The 20,585-nt window shown below is 63.6% G+C and overlaps 1 protein-coding gene across 5 annotated transcripts in view; it reads left to right on the top strand.

The window, feature by feature from the left end:
* ATF6 (activating transcription factor 6) overlaps nucleotides 1–15,635 on the top strand; it is an 80,293-nt gene extending 64,658 nt beyond the window's left edge. For all 5 annotated transcript variants that reach the window (XM_054587842.1, XM_054587843.1, XM_054587841.1 and 2 more), the window contains 2 exons: nucleotides 1,575–1,659; nucleotides 14,938–15,635. In XM_054587842.1, the coding sequence (XP_054443817.1) occupies nucleotides 1,575–1,659; nucleotides 14,938–15,143 (291 nt within the window). In that variant the 3' untranslated portion in view covers nucleotides 15,144–15,635. The remainder of the gene's footprint in view (nucleotides 1–1,574; nucleotides 1,660–14,937) is intronic.
* Nucleotides 15,636–20,585: the final 4,950 nt, after the last annotated feature.

The raw sequence follows: 20,585 nt of genomic DNA, 5'->3' as shown, positions 1-20,585 counted from the left end.
GAGCCGGAAATTCAGATTTCAGCTGGAGCCTGACCTTAACCCATGACCAGCGGCATCTAAATGTGTTTATTTTTACAGCAGCCTTAATTTGGGGCTTGCAAGTTTGTTGGTTTGTGTTCTCATTCAATTATGTTTTAATTATAGGATTTGTAAGTTTCATGGCATCAGGATCAGCAAATGTTTTTTTCTTGACCATCATATGTTATCTTAACTCTCCGAAATTTGTGATCTCGGCGTCTAACAACGCATTTAAACAACTGCCTTCCTGCGAGGCTGGAGCCCTCAGGCAGCCTCGCTCACCAACACCCGGCCCCCACCCCCTCCCATTTTAAAAACCGTGTTCTCTGGGAACTGTCGCCCCGGATGAGGCGCAGCTGCGGGAAATGTCTGCTCCCCATGGCTGCTCATGCACGTTCATTCCAGTGTGCGGTTCACATTCTAGATTTTTTCTTAGCTTTGCTGACAATTACATTTCATAATCACATGGACTTTGAGCTGAGCTGCGTTGACTTTCTGTCACTCTCGCTACACCAGGTCCTCCTTTTTGATGAGTCCTTCTGTGTAGCGAGCGTGTAGAGCGAATGAGGAGACAGACAACAACGGGACAAGGGGCGGAGAGTTAGTGCACGTCTCCACCACGTCTGGGTTAGCCTGCGCCCCAAATGGCAACATCACGCGCCTTTCTGTCTTTTTGTTGTGACAGTACCTATTTTTGATAGGAGAAAGGTTACTGAAAACAGTAGTTACTACCCAAGTCGTAAGTCACGGTCGGCCGTGGAACACCTGCGGAGGCACAGCCCTTCCCGGAACATGCACGTTCCGCTTGTGAAGCCGCGCTCCTCTGGGCGCGTTCTGACCTCTGTGTTGGCGGGTGGGACCCGCAGCCGCGGAGGCCCTGGCTCACCCAGGGAGCACCAGCGGCAGCGTTGCCCGTGGTCGTGCTCGGCGCGCGCTTCTGGTGGTTAAGAGCGAGCCCTGTGTGCCTGCTTCAGTCCACGCGGACCTGCTGTTCACAGAAACGTGTCCCCTGCGGCGGCGTCTCGGGATGCAGGAGGCGGAGCAGCTCAGCCAGGCCCTGGCCCTGCCTCTGTCTTGCTGCGTGGGGTGGTCGTCTGGGAATCACAGGTTTCTTGGGGGGCAGGGGATGTCTCTCTTCTTAAACCAGTGTGGCAGTGGCTGGTGGGTAGGCAACCTCAGTGCTCTGACGCCATCTCGCCCGGCCCCTCATGTCTGGGGACTGGACACGGGCCCAGATCAGAGGCCCCTTTGTGGCAGCACTGCAGCTGCAGTCTCTGTTCTGGCCACGGGACCAGCACTGTCCCGGGTTCCCGCGGTGAGCCGGGCACGCTCTGGCGCCCTGCAGGGTCCCGGAACGACGGGCCCTCTGTGCCTCCTGACTGCGAGAGGAGTGACCCAGTTGCGTGGTGGCTGGATGTTTGCCGTCGCTGGGCCGAGGTCAGAAGAGGCTCCCTCTTCATGACCCCGCCGAGCGTGGCGTCCCAGACGCCCTGACGTGGCTGCCACAGCGCCGAGCCAGGGGCTGCGTGTAACCGATGGCTCCCTCTCGCCCTTAGGATCACCTGCTGCTGCCGGCGACCACCCACAACAAGACCACGAGACCGAAGATGTCGATCGTGTTGCCAGCCATAAACGTCAGCGGTGAGTGGTGGTTTTGGTTTGCGAATGTGAGATCGTTTAGTTTAAACCAAGGTTCTCCGGATCAACTAAGAGAAAGTTGCATCATTTGGTTGGTCACGTGTATATCCATGCATTAATTTTGAAACACTTTCCACTATTTTCACAAAATACTATTTTAAATTTTACACTATTTTTAAATATTGAAAGATTTAAAGTTACTTTTTGAATTTAGTATACTTTTCAAAGAAAAATGGATTCTCTTTTTTTGTCACACTGGGAAAGTTAGCACCCCGACTCTGTACAGACTTGACATCCGGGCCCCGGGGCCCCGACGCTGAGCGAGGGCCAGGGCTTGTGCCCTCAGAGCCCCTCCCTGCCTCAGGCGAGCGGTGATCGCGTTTCCAGGCCGGACCTCGGAAGCCTATTTGTGTTTGACCCATTGTACTGATGGATGTGATAGTGCTACGTTGCTTTTTGTTTGTTAGCGCTGGCTATTGAATAGAATGCATGTCAGACGGCAACCCTTTAAGACCATCCAGAGATGGCCCTGGCTGGAGGCTCGGTTGGTTGGAGTGTCGTCCTGTGCACCTAAAGGTTGCAGGTTTGATCCCTGGTTGGCGCGTGTACGGGAGGCAACCGATCGATGTTTCGCTCTGTCTCTCTCCCTGCCTCTCTCTCTAAAATCAATAAACATGTCCCCGGGTGAAGATTTAAAAAGAAATAAAAGACTATCCAAAGATGTTAAGGCAGAGCATACTTGCTTAACATACTCAAGAAGGAAAAAATAAGACAAACAGAAATCTCTGCTCCAAAGAGAAAGTCCCGTGGGAACAGGAGAAGCACTAAAGAAATGCAGCGAGGGAGAGATTGCTTCAAGCTGTGTTCCCATGGAGAGGGGAGCGGCTTCCTCCCGGTGCCAGGCAGGCTGGGAACAAGTGAGGCCCACCGGCTGAGCGCGGCTCGCACTCCCCAGGCTGGGCTCTGGCGACCCGGGGGCTGGCCGCCGCCTCAGGCCCGTGTCAGGGCGGCGGGAGCCCCCGCGGGCCCTCCACCCAGTGTCAGGGGCTCCTGGGGGCTGCAGGCGAGGAATATGGAAGCCCTCGAGCTCACCCGCCGCGGACCCCGCCCGCACACTGTTGACGGTCACCGTTGGCCCATCATCTGCAACCACAGAACCAACGCTGGGACACGAGACGGAGTCCAACAACAGGGGTCGCGGGGAGCACGCGTTAGACAGTCGCTGTGCACCTGAGACCGCAGGGGACTGCAGACAGCTCGTTAGAGATGTGCAGGAGCCAACCTTAGAGACAGAGCGTAACTGTTCATGAAAGCATGAAAGAATTTCACCGTAGCCTCAGTCTTAGAAAGGCATCTAGAACAACGTAAGAAAACCAGTGAGGCAGGGGAACACATCGTCCTCCTTCAGTAAAGGCGCGCCCCGGGCCCAGGGTGCGGTGTCTTGCGCTCCAAACCACAGGCTCGGGGAACACCCTCACCCTCAGCCTGAACAGTGGGCCTCGCTCCAAAGGGCCTGGCCTTCAGCCCCGCCGGTGGGAGGGGCTGGCCCAGCTTGTGGCTCTGATAGCGGCCCTGGGGCAGGAGGCCACGGGCCCTCCTCGGCCCATCCCGCGCCCTCGCCTGCGCTCACCCGAGGAGGCTGCTGCGCCCGCCTGGGCTCCCTGAGCCCACGGCAGGGGCGGGGGGCACCATCCCTGCCGCACTGCAGCCGCCTCCACGCTGTCTCTGCCGTCCCCTGCCGCGTCCCCTGCGTCCTTCAGGTGCGCGACTGGCCCCTGTTCCTCCCCAGGGGTTGTTCTCCAGCTGACCCCACACAGCTCTGACAGCCCTGTGCCCCCAACATCCACTCCTTACCTCATGACCTTTGTCCTCCGACCCTGCCACGTTTTCTGTGTCCTTCACACCCAGCGTGGCCAGAGGCACCTCCTTACCTGGGTAGATTCCGCGACCCTTCTCAGCCCCTCACCCCCGCTGGCTCTTTCTCTCCTGGGTCCCACTTGCCTGTAGAAATCCCACCCTTGCTGAACCCAGTTGCCCTCTTTCTGCAGCCGGAAGTTGCTGGAAACGGCGTCGCCAGGACAGCTGAGTTGCTTCTGACTCACAACTGTTAATCCCAAGGGGCCGCCCGTCCCCACGGCCGCAGGCCTGTCCTTCCCTCCCCAGGCCTCCAGCAGCCCCGCCGAGGGCATGTCATAGGCCACCCTGAGCAGCGGCCTCTGCCTGAGGAGACGGCAGTGATGCGCCCTGCCCCCCAGAGCTTCTGGGAGACGGGGACCAGGGAAGGCGCCTCGGGAGGTGCAGCCGCGCTCAGAGGAGAGGCTGGGGCCACGCAGCCCCTGCCGTCACTGTCGGCCTCGTCACCGTCCTCTGAGGCCGCTCTGTCCCTGTGGACCCACGTCCAGGTTCCTCTCAGGTCAGAGTCCCTGCTCCCACCCAGGAGCCCTTCCGTCCTCAGGAGTCGCTCCCTCGCGCTGGGTCCTCCCACCAGCTCTGCCTGGGGCCCCCGAGTCCGCGCCCCTCTGTCGGCTGCGTGCCCCGCGGAACCTGTGGGAGCGGCTGGTCCGTCCTGCCCCCTCCCGGGTTCCTGCCCCTCAGGGCGCCAGGAGGCCCTCACAGGAGGGTCATCGCCCCAGGCTCCTGCCGAGGCCACGCCCTTGCCCTTGCTGGCCCCTCGGGGGTCACATGGCCGACAGTTGCCTCTTTTTCTCGGCCCTCCGGTGTTTGCCTTCAGAATCTTCAACAGAACATTCAAAAGATGGGTACAGCAGGTATCTGGAGACCCTCTACCTAGATTTCACCAATTGTTTTCATTTCCCCACATTTTCTTCATCTTATCTGTTCCTCTGTCTACGCTCATGTATTTTCTGAACCATTTGAGAGGAAGTTGCAGACATTCTGACACTTGACCCCTAAATACGCGAGGCTGCGTCTCCCTCGCGCTCGCGCACGCGCTACGGGAGTCTGGCGTTGATGCAGCGGTGGGTTGTGTGGCCCGAGCTCCCAGCCTGTCGGCTGCCCCAGTGTGAGGGTCTCCACACGGAAGATCATTGAAGTGAAACAAAATGCTGGTTACACTGTAACAAAGCCTCAAAGAAACGGCTGCGGCGGTTGGCAGAGCCTTGCATGATGAGCTACAAGTGCTATTTTTAAAAAAGGATTCTGGAAGTTTTTGCACTCAAGTCAGCACTTCCCACTTTTAAATTATTTCCACTTATGTTGTGGTAAAACTGCTCATTTCCTTTCAGTCTTGATAAATAATCCAGCAAAACAGAACACAGAGGAGAGGCTTTTCTTTCTTTTTTTTTTTTTTTCATTTTTTTCCAGAGGAGAGGCTTTGGTGGTGGCTGTTTCGTGGAGAGCCTCCATCAGGGCGGAAGCGCAGCGCTGGCAGGTCCGGCAGCGGCTTCCCCACACGCTGACAGCTGGGGCTGGGCGGCCGCGGCCCGGGCGCCACGTACGCGGCCCACGTGGCACGGGCGGATGAGGCGGAAGCCAACTGAGTCCCCTCTGTCATTATTAAGGGCCCAAGTAGGCAAACGAAGGACTTCAAGACCACGCGTTGATTATGTTTAATCTCCCAAGTCATTTCCATGTAAAGAAAACAAAGAAGAAAGCGTCAATGAAACGCCTTCGTTGGGGAGGACGTGACAAGGGCAGGACATAAACCAAGCGACGGCCGGAGAACGGACACGCCTGCCCTGACGGCGTCTCCCCAGGCGCAGGCCTGTGGGAGGCGCTGTCCGCCCAGGGAGGATGGCCACGCTGTCTTAGCGCCAAGCCCCCAGGTTGTGTGTGGTTTAAAAATGTGTTTGCAACGTTGTATTGTCATCGCGATTCATTCCGTTTCAATGTTGCGTAATCGCGTCCAGACAGTGGAATGAGTGGAGTCTTCACTGAAGCCGTGTTTTAATTTTTTTAATGCAAAATGAGAGGGTGGTCTGAGTCCCGGCCCACTGCTAAAAGCTGTAGTAAAATTCCCGCGTTGACAATTTCTGCTGGGAAAAGTAGAAAAGTCACACCAGTCATCTGAGAGGAAGAATGTCTTTCTCTCAGAAAGACACAGCGATCGATTAGCGACGTGTAACTGGCAATGCAACCGCGAGCGCCGACTTTCCCTGCCGGCCAGACGAGACCCTCGACCCTCGACCCTCGACCCTCGAGGAGCCCTGCGCTTCCGTCCCAGTCCCCCGGGCTGCGCTGGGAGAAGACAGCCTCCGAGGAGGCCCAGTACGACTCTACTTGTCTTAGAATTTGGGTGAAATGGGGCTCTTTTCGGCCCTCAGCCACTGAAGCTGCGCTCCCAGCTGGTCCGGACCCGCGGAGGCGGCTTGGCCGGAGCCCAGAAGCCAGCGCTGGTGGGCTCCTTAGAAGAGCCGAACGGGGCTGGTGGTGTCGGTCGGAAAGGAGGGGGCGGTGGGGGCGGCGGTCCTGGGGGGGAGGCCCACTGGGACCCGGGAGGCAGGGCCTGCCTGGGTGGGGGCGCAACCTCCCCGGGTGCTGGGGCGTCGCAGCCCGAGCCGTCCGATCTGTGCTCTGGACAGGAAACAGAAGAGGGTGGGCACCCCTTGGGAAGGCAGCGTTTTCCAGAAGTTTCCAGCAGACTTCTTTTCAGGGAGGCTCAGAAATGGGACGTGTTGCTTGACGGAGCGTGTGAAGGACGCCTGAGTCCCCCGGGATGGACATGATAGCGCCAGGCGGGCAGAGGAGGAGCAGCCGCCGCTTGCCACACACGTGCACGGGGCGGGCCCCGTGCGGGGTCTGAGCGGGCACCGTGGCGATGGCCCCGGCGGGGGAGACAGGCCAGGCACGCAGGCTGTCAGCGAGCTCAGGTGTGACTTGCGCCTGGGCCCTGAAGTCGCACCGTGGCCGCTCTGCTGAGGGACCGCCCGTGCGGCCACGGCGGCACCTGGAGGGGAGTGCGGGGGGAGACGGGGGGGGGACGCGGGCGCACGGCCGCTGCAGCCGTGAGCGTGGAGACGTGGTGGCCGCCGGGCCGCGGTCGTTGAGGCCTCGAGTGGAGAACGAGGGAAAGGGTCCAGAGACGTTTCAGACGGAAAATCTGCTGCGTTTGGCAGCTAGGTGGGGCAGCCCACCACGGCCGGGACTGAGACCGCCATCCTTGCCGCCCACGTTCCCTGGCCGGCTTCCTCTCGTTCCTGAGGTCGCACGGTGTCCTCGACGAACGCCTCCCAAGCACGTGGCCGTCCCCGCTCAGCGCAGCCTCTTCCGAACCCTCTTCTACAGGCCAAACCTGAAAGTGCATTTCAATGGAGCAGAGAGAACCTGCCTGTGGGGACTTGGACACTGCCTGCCGCTTTGTTGAGAATGATTATTTATGATTTACTGGCAGTTACGCGGGTAATTTTTTCCATGACTAGTTTGTCTTTTGTATTTGACTTACTAATGAGCTGCCTCATCTGTGGGAACTCTCACAAGACCTGTGCAGCTGCGCTGGGCTTGCGCTGTGTCTCTGAGGACCCAGTGCTTCCTTGACCCAGAGGGGCCGCCTGCCCTCCAGACCCCGGGCCCCCTCGTCTTGCAGCGAGGTCCTTTCCACTCCTGCCCTGCGGTGGGAATCTGTTTCTGTGCACACAGATGGCTTGCCTTTCAGTCAGTAAAAACTAGAGGTCAGCGTCTACCGGAGCCAAGAGTGTTGGTCTGAGGCCCCTGTGAGCTGCGCAGAACCCAGTCATGTCCGTGTTCCGTGCGCCGGGCTGCTCAGAGCAGGCGGTCCTTGTGCTGGAGGGTCCGGAACCTGGGCGCGTGTCCCAGTCGGGGCCACTGCACAGAGCCCCATGCGTCCGTCCGCAGGGGCCTGCTGGGCCAGCTCGGGGCTGAGTCCTCTGTGCTGCTGGGGCGGGTGGCATGGCCCTCCTCAGCACAGTGCCACCTTTGTTTACGACCGAGGTGCTGGGGAGCTGAGGGAACCATTCCCGAGGCTCCCAGACAGTTGCTGTGCAGCCAGTTACCGTGGCGCCTCTGCCCAGTCGTGACCAGGCACTGGGCTCAGACGCCGTTTCAGAGCAGCAGCCACTGTGCTCGCATCCCGGCACCGACGGCCCTTCAGTGCCGAGCACGTCGTGGGCCCAGCGGCCAACAAGAGGTGATGGCGCTTACACCCACCACAAGGCAGGCTTGCTCGCAGCTGGCGTGGCATTTCCCTGATGAGCCGGGAACCTCTTCGCAACTTGACTAAAGCATGAAGGAGCCAACGGGGGCCGCGGAGCTCTGGCCCTCCGGGCATCATGGCTCCTCCCCGTCGAGACGCGCAAGTACAGGCCTGTCAGCCGACCCCAGCAGGTGTCCGTTCCAGGGTTTGCCTGCTGCTGCCGCACATCAGACCCTGCACAAGCCTCTTGCCACGTTTTCTAGTCCATACACACCAGCCGATGCCCTGGGCTGGCCTGTCCCAGACCCGCCAGTCGTCTGCGTTCAGAACAAAGCAGATTTGATGGCAGAAACAGTCGGCCTGCCCTATCACTCGCGAATCTGCGGCCAGCGCTCCTGCAGGACAGCAGGCTCGCCCGCAGACTCAGCAGCAGCGTGCGCGAGCGGGTGGCAGGGCTGTGGACACGCAGTGCCCGCCCTGCTCCGTGGCGGAGGTGGCCCTGTGCCCGCCTTGCAGTGGGTAGCCTGTCCTCAGGGCTGGAGAGCCCGCTGCTTGGGGGCCCAGAGGCCAGCACTGGCCTCGGCGCTCACCGGGGGCCCGCGGAGCCGGCCTGGCCTGGGGGTGGGAGACCCTGTCGAGCCTGGAACCTGCCAGCAGCCCCTGCCCCAGATAAGCCCGCGAGCGTCTTTCTCTTTTTCCTTTTCTCTTTTTTCTTTTCTGAGATGTTTGTACCCATCAGTCACCTTAGTTTCCAGTAACAGAAATAACCTCTGGGCAACTTGGGCATGATTTCTAGGAGAGCCACAGAGTCAGGCGGGGGCCCTTACACAAAAGCAGAGACCCCCAAAGTCCGCAGAGCCGGTCAAAGGCTAGGCCGCAGCCGCGATGCCGCCGGCCCCATCGCCCCCCGCGAAGGCAGCGTCACCACAGCCTGGGCCCCCCTGCGGGGGGCGCTGCAGCGCAGGCCAGCAGCGCCTGGGTCACGTGGCCGCACCAGCCCCGGGGCTGCCTCAGGAGCGAAGCGCCCGCTCAGCATCGGGGGGCCCGTGTGCCCCCTGCCCGAGGCTTGTCCTCAGGGCCCCCACGGGACGCTCCCGGCATCCCGGTCACCCCGCAGCTCCGGGGCACCAGCGGGGGGCCCGTCCCACTGCCGCCCCGGCCCCGCCGCCTGCCCGTCGCCGCGGCTGCGCCCGTGCCCCTGCCAACCTGCTCCAGGCCGGCGGCTCCCTCGGCGTCCCCTTGGGTTCCGTTAAGTGGCTGGAGCGGCTCCCAGGGCTCCGGCGAACACTCGCCTTGGCCAGGTTACTGAAGGACACGGTGAAGGGCGCAGGCGAACCGCTGGGCAGAGGCCCACAGAGCACGGGCACCCCTTCCCCCGGGAGTCGGGGCATGCCACCCTCCCGGAACGCGGGTGCCCCGGGGGTCTGCGGAGGCCGCCTCCCCTGGGCGCGAGGGGCCCTGAACTCCAGTCTGAGCCTTCCCTTCCCCAGGGAATGGGGGACGGAGCTGCAGACCCCAAGCTTCCTGTCGCTGCTTGGTCTTCCTGGGGGCCAGCCCCTCCTGAGAGCCAGACGGGAGACTCCTCAAACCTAGGACGGCGGCGGGACGTGCTGGGCCCCGGCCTCGGGCCCCGGCGTTCGGAACCCCCAGAGGAGCGAAGCGCAGCCGGCGGGGAGGAGGAGGCTGCCACCGGAGGGGGCGCCCTGAGCTCGGCCTTGCTTCGCCGAACCATCTGTTTTCCTGAAGCCTCACACGGCTCCGTCGTGGGGGGCGGAGGGGGGTGCTGGTCTTCTCAGAAGTGAGTAAGGCCCTAAGAATGTGGCCTCCGCCAGAGGGGACAGGAACCGGCATCTCCGGGAAGGGCCGTCTCCAGGAAGGTGGAGGCTTCTGCAGACGAGTGGCCCCGGGGGAGGAGGCGGGGGCCGGCGGTCTCTCTGTGCCCCGCTGGCTCTCGCGCGACAGGCTGGCAGCGAATGCCTTTACCTCGGTTGATTGTATGTTTTGGAACGGGAGTGAATCATGAGCTTAGTTTTTGGTGAGAGTAAATCCCATGAACCCAGAGAACTAAACCCCCACCCCCACATAGCTGTGTGGTGTTTTAGACAGTGGTATTTTCCCACACAGCGCGGGCCAGGCGCCCGGGCCGCAGTGGGGAAGTGCTCGTCGAGCTTGTCATTGCTGCTCTTGGCCTCGGCGTTTCTGGGAGCCTCCGGAGGTCCCTGTATCCACAATCAGTTTCTCAAGCGGATGCTGAGCCGTCACGCACCTCGTTTAACATTTGTGGATAAAACTGCGTTTGTGACAGTGAATTTGAATGTCATGCTTCTTTCAAAAACAGTGTCATCTCAGCATGAAATACAGGATTCCGCCCGTTAGTCACGATGTGAAGGCTTCGGGAGACGTGCTGTGTCTGCCAATCAGCTGTTTCCCTGTTTTGATCTGGTGGATTCAGTGATGGAAAGGGCCGCGGGCTGTGCGTTGGGGGCGAGTAAAGCGCGTTGATTCGGTGTGGTTTGCACAGCAGCTGCGCCTCTGGCGCCCCCCGCCCCTGCCCCCCCCTCCCCATGGTGTCGACGGTGCCGCCGTCATCCCGTCCTCGGCCGCCCTGGCGCCGTCTCTCCTGATCACGGCTGCACGGGGGCGGGGGGCGGGCACCGTCTTGTGGGGGCCGCCTCAGCCATGGGCCCGCCTAGGATTTGACCATTTGTTTCTTACGATTGCGTTGTGGGAGTTCTTTACATGTTGTAGTTACGAGCTCTTCATTGGATACACGATTTGCAAACAGTTTCACTATCTGTGGCTTGTCTTTTCACTTTCTTGAGCAAGCCTTATCCTTAACTTGGGTGAAATTTCAGTTTCTGGAACTTCCTGCTGAATTTTCTAAATGTTATGAAGTAACCTGAAATTTTTTTTAAAGTGGGACTGGACTCTCAAGGCATCGCCGGAGGTGGCAGTCGGTGGAGGAACTGCGTTCTGGGCTGTTTTCCGGGGGCTGCGCTGTGCCGAGTGTCCTGCCCACCCCGTGTGGGTGTGCCCAGCGCTCTGGCCAGGCACAAGCAGGCACAGCTGGCTCCCGAGAGCCCACGGTGGGGCGGGGCCGCCGACGGCCGCGCCCGCCGTCCCTGCTCCAGTCCCTGTCTGTGCCCCGCGGCCCCTCCCGTGCCGTGTCACCAACGCCGCGCAGACCTCCTGGGGGCCGGCCACCCACCCTGCCCCCAACGCAGAGCCTCTCGGTTTCTGACCGGATCTTTTCATTACTAGATCCTTCTCGTTTTTTGACTCTCCTTTCCGAATTGGCCCTTTCAAACCAATGGTAACTTTAGTCAAACATCTAAAAATACTGTAAAGGCAAACTTGCTTATTATAAAGTGTTTAAACATGTATCAGACATTAGAAGTGTCTTTTGGATGAGCCACGGATGAGAAAATAACTGACCTTCTGCTCCACCGAACTGCACTGACAGCTCGATGTATTCGTCATACGTTAACAAACTGCCCTGAACCTTAGTGGCTTAAAACAGCACTTCCTGTCCGGCCATCTCAGTGGGTCAGACACAGGCGGAACCTCACTGGGCTGTGGTCTCGCCCGAGGCTCCGCCCGGAGGACACGTGCAGGCTCGCTCACCGGTTGTCGAGGACTCGAGGCCGCATGAGCTGCTGGACCGCGAGCTGCAGCGTCCACTGGCTGCCGGCCAGAGGCCTCCCTCTGTCCCTGCCGCGTGAGCCACGGCACTGCCTCCCGCATGAGCAGGCCTGGTGCCCGCGGTGGCGGCCCGTGGATTTGTCACCTCACCTTGATGTTGTTCTCCATCCCTCTCGTCACATCGTGCTCTTCAGAAGGAGTCATTCGCTCCAGCCCAGGCCCGAGAGGAAGGTGCATAAGGGACCCCCAGGGTGCGGGCTCCCGGACGGCCACCAGTCCCACCGGGAGCCCGGTGGGGGTCAGCTCGCAAGGGCGGGCCTGGCACCCCGAGGTGGCATGTCGGTGGGAGCCCCAGCTGCAGACCAGCGAGAACATTGGTTCCAGGAAACGCGCATTCTAAGCTGTTCTCTTCCCCTTGAAATACATGTTTATATGCACATGTGCGTAATATTTAAAAGCATCGCTGAACGTTCACTGTTTATTAGTCCAGCTTTGTCAAGAGGCGGCATTTCAGTTCTGAGACAGAGTGGAAATCTCTATGTGTTACTTCATTTTTTCCCCATAACTAAGGAAGATTACTGGTATTTAGTTGTAGTAATGGAAAACTTCGGCCAAAGTAAAGGTGGCTTTGATGTAAACATGTTCAACACGCAGAGACGGTTTTCTTCCTCTTAAATCGCACTGTGTACCCCAGCTGCACACAGTAAGTAGTTGCGCATGGGCTTCTGGTCCTTCTGGTTTCTGTGTTCCCTGCATCCGTGCAAGGCCTTCCTCCGACAGGCTCTCCCCAGCCGGGGTGCCCCGCGGCAGGCAGGCAGGCCGGCCCCGTGCACCCACTCGGCTGGTCGGCCGCCGCAGAGCCGCGTCATGAACAGGGTGGGTGCCCCCACGTGCGGGACGAGGGTGGGCCGCGTGCCTCCGTGGCCCCGGGAGCGAGTGGCACCTGCCGGTGTGGAGACGGGGCAGGGCCGGGGCGCCCCGCGGGGCCACACTCTGCCGGGTGGCCGGTCGGGTACGAGTGGCAGGTCACCACAGGCCTGGCGGGAGGTGTCAAAGCCTTCTTGCTCTAAAGTCTTTTTAAAAAATCCTGGAAAGGCAGGTTTTTTGAAGACTGTTCATGGCTGGCATTTTCTAAGGCGTAAACCAGCCCAGTTTTCCAGTGTCGCCCGGGCCCCAGCATGCTGAGCGTCACTGTGGGGGGCTCTGCCCGGGGCAGGGGGCAGGGTTCTCACGGAGGAGGCGCCGTTAGGACGCCACCGGGGAGAGCTCGTCTCGGGATGGGGAGGACACGGCCGTGTGCCTCCGGCTCGCGGGGGCTCCGCTTTGTCCTGCTGCCGCCGCCTGCCTTCTCCCTCGGTTTCCGCCCTGGGCCGTGGAGCCCGGAGGCCCTGGGTGGTGGTCCCAGCACAGGCAGGGCGTCCGCCCTGTTCCCAGCAGCTTCCTCTGGGCGCTGGCCATGCGCCCGCCGCAGGTCCAATCGCTCTCGTCACTTGGGAGGGGCCCCCTGCCTGCAGCTCACAGCAGCCCCGCCCCCCGCCTCCTTCTCGGGGCCCCGATGGCGTCCCGGCCCCTCAGAAAAGAGCCGAGCACAGAGCCCGCTGGAAGGGGTGGCCGCCCGCCCCATCCCGAGCCCCGGGGGGCCGTGCGCGCAGGGAGGGCCCTTCGTTCAGACTGTGGCCGGGCCTCGGGGTGTGGGGCCTCCATGCCCCTGGGCCCCCAGTCCTGGTTGTCCCGCTCTCCTGGGCGTTCAAGGGACTGAGCAGCTCTGGTGACCAGTTCCCGCCGCGCAGGCCCGTGGGCTCCGACGGCGTCTGCGGGTGGACGCCGATGCAGCTGGGCCCCGGGTCTGCCGAGGGGGCAGTGGAAGTGCGCGCGTGAGCGATGTGTTCTGGTCCACGTGCTCCTGTCCTCGCGGCGTCCGTGTCCCAGCGTGTGCACGCACGCGGCTTTCGTTTTGTGAGATGGACGGGCCCGGTTCCAGAAAGCAGCAGCGCGGGGCCCCTCGCCGCCCGAACCCGCCGGGCCCGAGCGAGACGGCAGGACACGTGCAGCTGGCCTTCCTCTGGTCTCCTCGTCTTTGGGCAGGAAGACACTCGGCTGGGAAGCAGGAGCCCAGGCCAGGCACCCAGGGGTCGTTGCCTGAAGATGGGGAGGGCAGCCGGCCACTGCCGCTGGGGGGGGGGTGCGGGGGCCCCGCGGCAGCAGCAGGTCACGGGACTTGGAACGAGAGGTTCGCCGTCCGTGGGGACAGTTTTAAAGCTGAACAGGGCGCCCGCCGGTGGGGGTGGGGGAGCGATGTGTCCTTCGGCCTCAGAATAGAACATCTGCTCAGGACAGAGTGGAAGGGCCCGAGGTCTGGCAGTGGTTGGCTTTGGGGGGTTGCAGACCCACCGAACTGATGGAGCGCCTCTTGGTGAAAAAGCAACCGTTCCAGGGGCTGTGGCCTCCTGGGGTCCACCCGGGGGACCCCGCCGAGGACGCTGGGTTAGAGGGGCCCCACAGGCCTCCGGGCCTCGTAAGGGACAAGCTCCATGGCCACATGTCCCGAAACGTAGCAGAATCAGAAGAGCAGACGTCAGACTTTGGTTTCTTCCCTGATATATGCTGTTTGGCACGCAGAGCGTTGGAATGAAACAGGACAGTGGAGTGGAAAGGCTTCTGCTTCTACATGCAGTGCTTTGTCTTAGAGGAGCCAAATGTTTAATGTTTAAAACCTGGTTGGCCCTGTATCATCTCCCTAAAAGGCAGCACAGGCCGAGGCCCAGGCGGCGGCGCCGCTCCCGCCGCCAGCTCTGGACTCGCAGATGGAAACGCAGGCTGAGGAGCCACGTGGACGCGCCCGCGCACCGCCTCGCTGGGCCTGCCTCGCTGGGCCTGCGGGTGTTACTCTTCATGGTCCTCGTCGGTTTCGTGCCCAGGTGTCGCGGGGACGTGATGCCCCGGGGACGTGATGCCCCGGACAGGCAGAGGACGCAGCCGCCTGGCCTCTCCCCGAGATGGGCCCCATCCCTTCTGCGCCCTCGGCCGTTGAGGGGCGCGCCCCCTGGCCCAGCGGCGGGCCGTGCGTGGTTTCCCTGTTTCCTTGCACGCGGCCTGCACTGCCACCTCCGCGCCCCCGGTGGGGACCCCTGTCTTTGCCCCTGGAGTCCAGGGCTTGGAGGTGGAAGCAGCGTGACCGTGGCGTTGGGGGGGGCGATGGTGGGCTCTGGGCAAGGGGGTCGCCGTCAGAGTCGGGCTCTGGCACCTGGCACCCCGAAGGCGCCCCCTGACGTGGGCATCGGGGCATCACGCTGACACCAGAACTGTCGCTGGTGAAGAAGGGCCGTTGCTCCTCCCGCTGCCACCGGGGGCCCTTCCTGCCACCCCAGCCCACAGGGAGCACAGCAGCCGGCCGCCGTCCTGGAGGCCCCAGGCCTCCCGTGCGGGGAGGGCAGGTCGCCCAGGCACCCCGCACGTGTGTCGCGTCCCCAGGGCCCGTGCTGGGGGCAGAACTGCGCCTGTCGTTGACGCCCCCGTGTTTTCCTCTGCAGAGAACGTCATCGACGGGCAGGACCACGAGGTGATGATGCAGATCGACTGCCAGGTGATGGACACCAGAATCCTCCACATCAAGAGCGCGTCAGTGCCGCCCTACCTCCGTGAGCAGCCGTGGAACCAGACCGGCGCCTTCTTCGGGTCCCCGCCTGCAGCCCCGGAGGCGGCCCGCGTGGTCAGCGCCATCCCCGAGTCGCTGTAGTAGCGCCGGGCCGTGCAGGAACCCAGGGGGACCCACACTTCCACCCGCCCTCCTGGTGGCACCTGAGCCAGGCTGCCCTGTGGTCAAGTTCAGGGAGAGCGAGAGGCGCGGCCCCAGTCCGTGCCCGTCGCCCGCCAGGAGGGCCCCGGGGTTGGACTCGGGCCGTGGAGCCTGTTCTCGCTGGCGTGGCCTCAAGTAGACGTCTCTGCGTCTCTGAGTCGCTCCCTGTGTGGTTTCTGTGTAGTCGCCGCCTCTGAGCCAGACGCAAGCCCCGCGCCGCCCCTCACACGTCACACAGGTGCGTGACGCCGGCCGCAGCAGCACACGGCCCTCCGCTCGCCCATCAGTGCAGAGCCGCTGTGCGCACCGCTCGCACCGAGAACCAGGTGTCAGAGCCAGCACAGCCCATGAGCCCCCAGCCTCGGCACAGCTGGCGCGTTAGGGAGGAGGGGAGACCTCGGAGGTGGAGTCGCCTGCGCACAGGCAGCAGCCAGGGGCCGGGCGGGTCGCGAGCCTGAGGGAAAGGGTGGGAGGGAGAGGAGAGCGCGCGTCCCCTGAGCGTGCACGCAGGCGGGACATTCGCCATGGTGTTTCCGTCCGTGGCCGGAGCCACGGCTGCCGTGTCTTTCGAGGACTCGCGGCCACTGGGCATCGGCGTCCGCACCGGGCCTTCCCTCCGCTTGCCCGTCCGGGCCCCGCGGGACCTCAGCACAGACCCTTTCTCCTCGAGGCCCCATCTGCCACCCCCTCTGCTAGTTGGTGACCCCACATCCAGCCGCAGGGCACGTGGGGGCGTTGGGCTGAGCAGACGAGCTTCATGTCTCGAGAACAACCGGCCCTTTTATTCCTGGAGACAGTGCACAGGCCAGCGCGGTCCCTGCCCGGGGCAGGGCGGGGGCGGGGGCGGCCCCCTGGGTTAGAAGAACAAGGACTGACACGTGGCCGTCCCTCGTTTCCTCTGTGCTTGGGGTTGCCCTCAGTTCCTGAGGCGCGTCTTCCTCGCTACCTCCCCACCCCCCGTGCACCTCACGCCACGGCCTGGGCCGCCCACCCGCCTGCCCCCTCATTCCCTCCTCACCACACCCCCGGCTGCTCCTTCCCCGAGAGGACACAGCAGCCGCGGCTCTGCCGGGGGGCTCGGCGCGGCCCCTGCCTCAGCACCGTGTGGGCTGGGTGCCCCGCCCAGGCTGCTGGGGGCTCTCTGAGGACTGGGTTTAACCCTTGCAGGGCGCGCCCCTGCTGCTCTGCCCCCCGGGGTGCTGGTGTGTGACCCAGCTGCCCCTCCTTCCATCGCAGCCGGGGGTCCGCGTGGCGCCCCTGCAGCCTCGCCTCCCGGGTGGCGCTCCAGCCGGGCTGCTCTCGCCGGGACCACGCTGACTCTCAGGCCGGGGGCGCCCTCTCCCCGGCAGGGACCACGCAGACACTGCCGCTTCCTGCTCCCCCTCCCCCGCCCCTCCCCCAGGCTCTGACAGGGCCCATCTGCTCCCAGTGTGTCCCCTGTGCGTCAGTTGCAGGCGTCGTGCGTGACCTTGCCCGGCCGTGGCACCGCCTCGCTGGGCCGACGACAGGGCTGGAGAGGCCTCAGGAGGCGGCAGTGGGGCAGAGGGCCAGCCTGTCCCTGTGCGGCGGTGTCCGCACGGCCTGGGAGTCCCCTCCGGAGTGAGGAGGGCACGCTCTCCTCAGGGCAGAGTCTTGGGAGCGAGCCGCCGCGGTGGGCGGCCGGGGTCACGCCACTCTGCCGGGCTGGGGGAGGCTGGCGTGCCAGCTTACTTCTGGGAGAGCCGGGCCCCCTGGGGAACACGTGTACACGTGTGTAGTGTGTGTACCTCATTAAATTCCTCAGTGGGAGCCAGGAAGCTGGTGAGGAGCCGAGGCTGTAACTCGGGGAGGGGGCAGGTCCGCTGTTCCCGGACGGCCGTGCCCCTTGGGCGCCGACGCTGCCGTCTGGGGTCACAGGAGCAGCTGGGGACGCGGTGCCTCAGCCGGGTGGGCTGGGCTGGGTGCGGCACTGAGCCAGGAGAGTCATGGCCGGGGGGGTCAGCTGCAGGCAGAAGGCGGCGGTGAGGACGGCTCCCGCCCGCAGCAGGGTCAGCGGAGGTTTGGCCCCGAGACGGCGGGGCTGCTCACGGCGCTGGTCGTCCACGCGTCCGTCAGGCCGCTGGCGGCGGCTGTGCGCCTGAGCGGCACGTCCCCACGGCCACAGGCACAGGCGTCCCTGGCCACCCCTCGGCGGGCCCTGCCGGTCCTGCGAGTGAGGGGGCGCGTGCTGGGGACCCTCCCCGAGAAGCAGACGAGGAACTTGGGGTTCCAGGTGACCCCTCTGCCCTTTGAAAGGGACGTGGTTCCGGTTGAACTTCCTGGCCTGACCCCCCTCCCCCCGCCCCCGGGCCTGCAGCCGCATGAGCCTCCCTGGCCCTGTGTCCCGACCCCGCCCACGCCCACACTCAGGTGGCCCTCGATGGGGGAGCCTCCCAGGAAAACTTGGCGTTGCACCCGACTTCCTAATGCGCCGACACTTCAGGTGACGCTGCTTCCAGTGCCCCCCCGGGGATGGCCACCGAGGAGTCGGCATGGGGCCCACAGCCGCGGCCCGGAGAGGCTGAGCACCACAAGGCCCCCCCAGCCCCCGCCCCACCCCCGTTCTCCCTGCTGCTGCTGCTGCTGCTGCGCACGGATTGGCCTCGCGCACGCCCGCTGGTGCCGCCGCAGGCGGGCGGGTGCTCGTGGGCTCCTGTGGGCCCTTCCACCCCCACCCAAGGGGGTGACTGAAGATCTTTGCTGCTTGTGTGAGTACTAATTGTAACTTTAAAAACAAGAATAAGACTTCAAAGAAAGCAAGTAGAATGTAAGGAAATTTCATTCCTACTCCTAATAAACTTGGGATGGGGCAGTTCCTGTTCCCCCTCCACCCTTAGGAGTTGCGGTTGATTTTTAATTTTCTAGGAAACAACCCCTGGCTTGCCCACGGGACGTTGCCCGTGTCCGAGGGGGAGGAGGCAGTGTCCTCGTCCCCTGGGGAGGGGGACGCCCGAGCGTCCTGCTGACTCGCACTTGCAGCGGCTGTGCCGGAAGCAGGTGTCCTCTGGAGGAGACGGGCTCTGGCACCTGCGTTCCCTGCTGAGTGGCGTGTCAGCGTTTTCATGAAGAAGAACAAGGAAGGGCCTTGGGGGGCTCGGCCCTGGGGTGGCCCCTGTTGGGGAGCAGGCCCCCCGCCAACACCGGTCTGCTGGCCTGGGCTTCAGACACCCCGCAAGTCAGAAGGCGCGTCCTGGTACTCGGTCGGGAACCAAGGAGTAAACAAGCCCTGGTTTGTTTTCTGCCAAGATCAGCAGGCACTCGTCCCAGCAGTGGAGTTGGGGCCGTTAGTTGCATAAACCAGGAGGCGTCGCCTGGGTCCCAGGCGGGCTCGCAGGCTGACCTTGGCAGGTGCACGGTGCACGTTCAGCTCACACGGAACCCCGGCTTCCAGGCCCGCCGCCCGGGGAGGAGCTGGGGGTTCAGGGCCGAGGCGAGCGCCGCCGCGCACCAGGGCCTGGGGACCCCGGCTGCTCCCCTGGGCCGTGCAGCTGGGCTGCCCCGAAGGGCCCGTCGCGCCGGGGGAGGCGGGGCCGGTGCCGCTACGCCAGGCCAGGTCTTCTCGCTGAGGCTGGGTGCACGCCCGTCACTGGGGGGTGGGGGGAGGGCCCTGCCCGCCCGTGAACATTCGTGTCCGTTGTAACATGAGAGCAAACAGTAACGACACACGATTATGTACTGTTAGGCAACGTTCACGATGCAACACTTGTTCTCTGTCTAAAATGCGAATAAAGAATTTTTAAACTTTGTTCTGTGTAAGGAAAAAAAGGGTCAAAATGAGCGTTCCCTGCTGAGCGATTACCGTTGGGGGAGACGGTTGCTGCTGTTCAGGGGGACGTCCTGCGCTCTCCCCGCCCGGCGGGGCCGAGGCCGCCTCCGTTGCGTCCCGAGCTGCAGTCCAGCCGCGGAGGACACCCACCTGGGGTCCTGCGCCCAACCCTCCCCGGGGGACTGCGGCCCCTCCCCGGCGAGGCCGGGCCGACGCGGCTCCAGGCGCGTTAACCGTGGTTGCTGCCGCCCGCCCCCCCCACACACACAGCTGCTTCCCAAGATGGTCACGGGGCTGCCGAGGGGCAGCACCACAGCGTCCCACCTGCGGACGTGAATCTCCAGAAGCCAGGCCCAGACGAGCAGGCCGTGGAGGGTGGGTTCTCCTCGTCACCCCGGGTCTTCAGCACCGGCTTCGCGTCTGCTGTCTTGGGGGCCGAAGGCGCGGGAGTGGGGCTCGGCATGAAGACAAAAAAGCGCAACACCTCGTGAACTGAAGAGCCAACGCAGCCACCGGAGGGAAGCGGGACCTCGGACTCGCCTGGCGGCCGCCAGCACCCACAGCTCTGCCCAGTGGGGCTTCCCGCCGCACGTGAGATATGGTTCCGGCACATGCGAGGGTCCCGGAGGGTCTCTCCAGGGCCGGGACTGCCACGCGCAGAAGGCTGTCGGCGCCTGCGGGTCGTGGCCGCGGGACTGCACCTGAGCTTCCTGTGGGTGGCTCCACGGCCACAGCGCACCTGCCCCGGCCTTACCGGCTCAGCCCCGCAGGCCTCAGCAGCCTGGCAGCCCTCTGTGCGTCTGCGCCCCCACGGCTCAGCGGCGGGGACGACCCAGCCTGCGCCGGGACTGCCGTCGGCCCTGCAGCTCCCGGGGGTGCTCCGGCGGGAAGAGCCGCAGCCCGCGTCTGCCGCAGCCCGCGTCTGCCTCAGCCACGGGGCTCGTCCACGCGCGTGGCTGCTGGTCGCAACACAAACAGCGAGTTCCCCCACCTTGTCTCTCGTTCTCGGAGGTGCCGGGATCCTCTCCTGCTTGTGACGTGTTCACGTCAGACCCCCGCGTTGCCCTCCAGCCCGGCAGCCTCGAGGACCACGGGGAGCGGCACCCGCAGCCGCCCTTCCCGCCTGTGCTCTGCCGGGGCCTGGGGACTCACTCTCCGCGGTGCAGGCGGGAAACAGGTGGGAACACTTGACCTGTGGCTTCCACTGTCCCGAAGGGTCCCCTTTCCGGCGACCTCAGCTGGTGGTTCGTGGGCTCACACCCCTCCCCCGAGACCCACAGTCAGGCACAGGGGCGCGGCATGTGGGGACCCGGGAGGGAACAGCCCCGAAGGCTGGGCTTTGTTTGCTCCCAGAGCAGCGCCTCGCCCCCGGCCCAGGCCCTCGCGTCTGCCGGGGCTCGTTCCATGTCTGACACCCCTGCTGGGCAGTGACCGGCCGGCGTCTTGCCCGATGGTTGCGTCCGTAGTAGGGAGCTGACCCTGCGCTCAGAATGTGCTCTCCGGGCATCTCAGGCTAAAGGGGTGTTTTCTGTTGAGTTGGATCGTCGAGCGTTTGGAAAGCCGCAGACAGACATTGTCTTTCCAGGCATCTGTCCGGG

Source organism: Pteronotus mesoamericanus, unplaced genomic scaffold (assembly GCF_021234165.1).
Source record: "Pteronotus mesoamericanus isolate MK-2021 breed Mesoamerican mustached bat unplaced genomic scaffold, CSHL_Meso_final scaffold_1186, whole genome shotgun sequence".
In the NCBI taxonomy this organism is placed as follows: domain Eukaryota; kingdom Metazoa; phylum Chordata; class Mammalia; order Chiroptera; family Mormoopidae; genus Pteronotus; species Pteronotus mesoamericanus.
The sequence above is the reverse complement of the archived record's forward strand: the minus strand, read 5'-3'. Positions and strand labels throughout refer to the sequence as shown.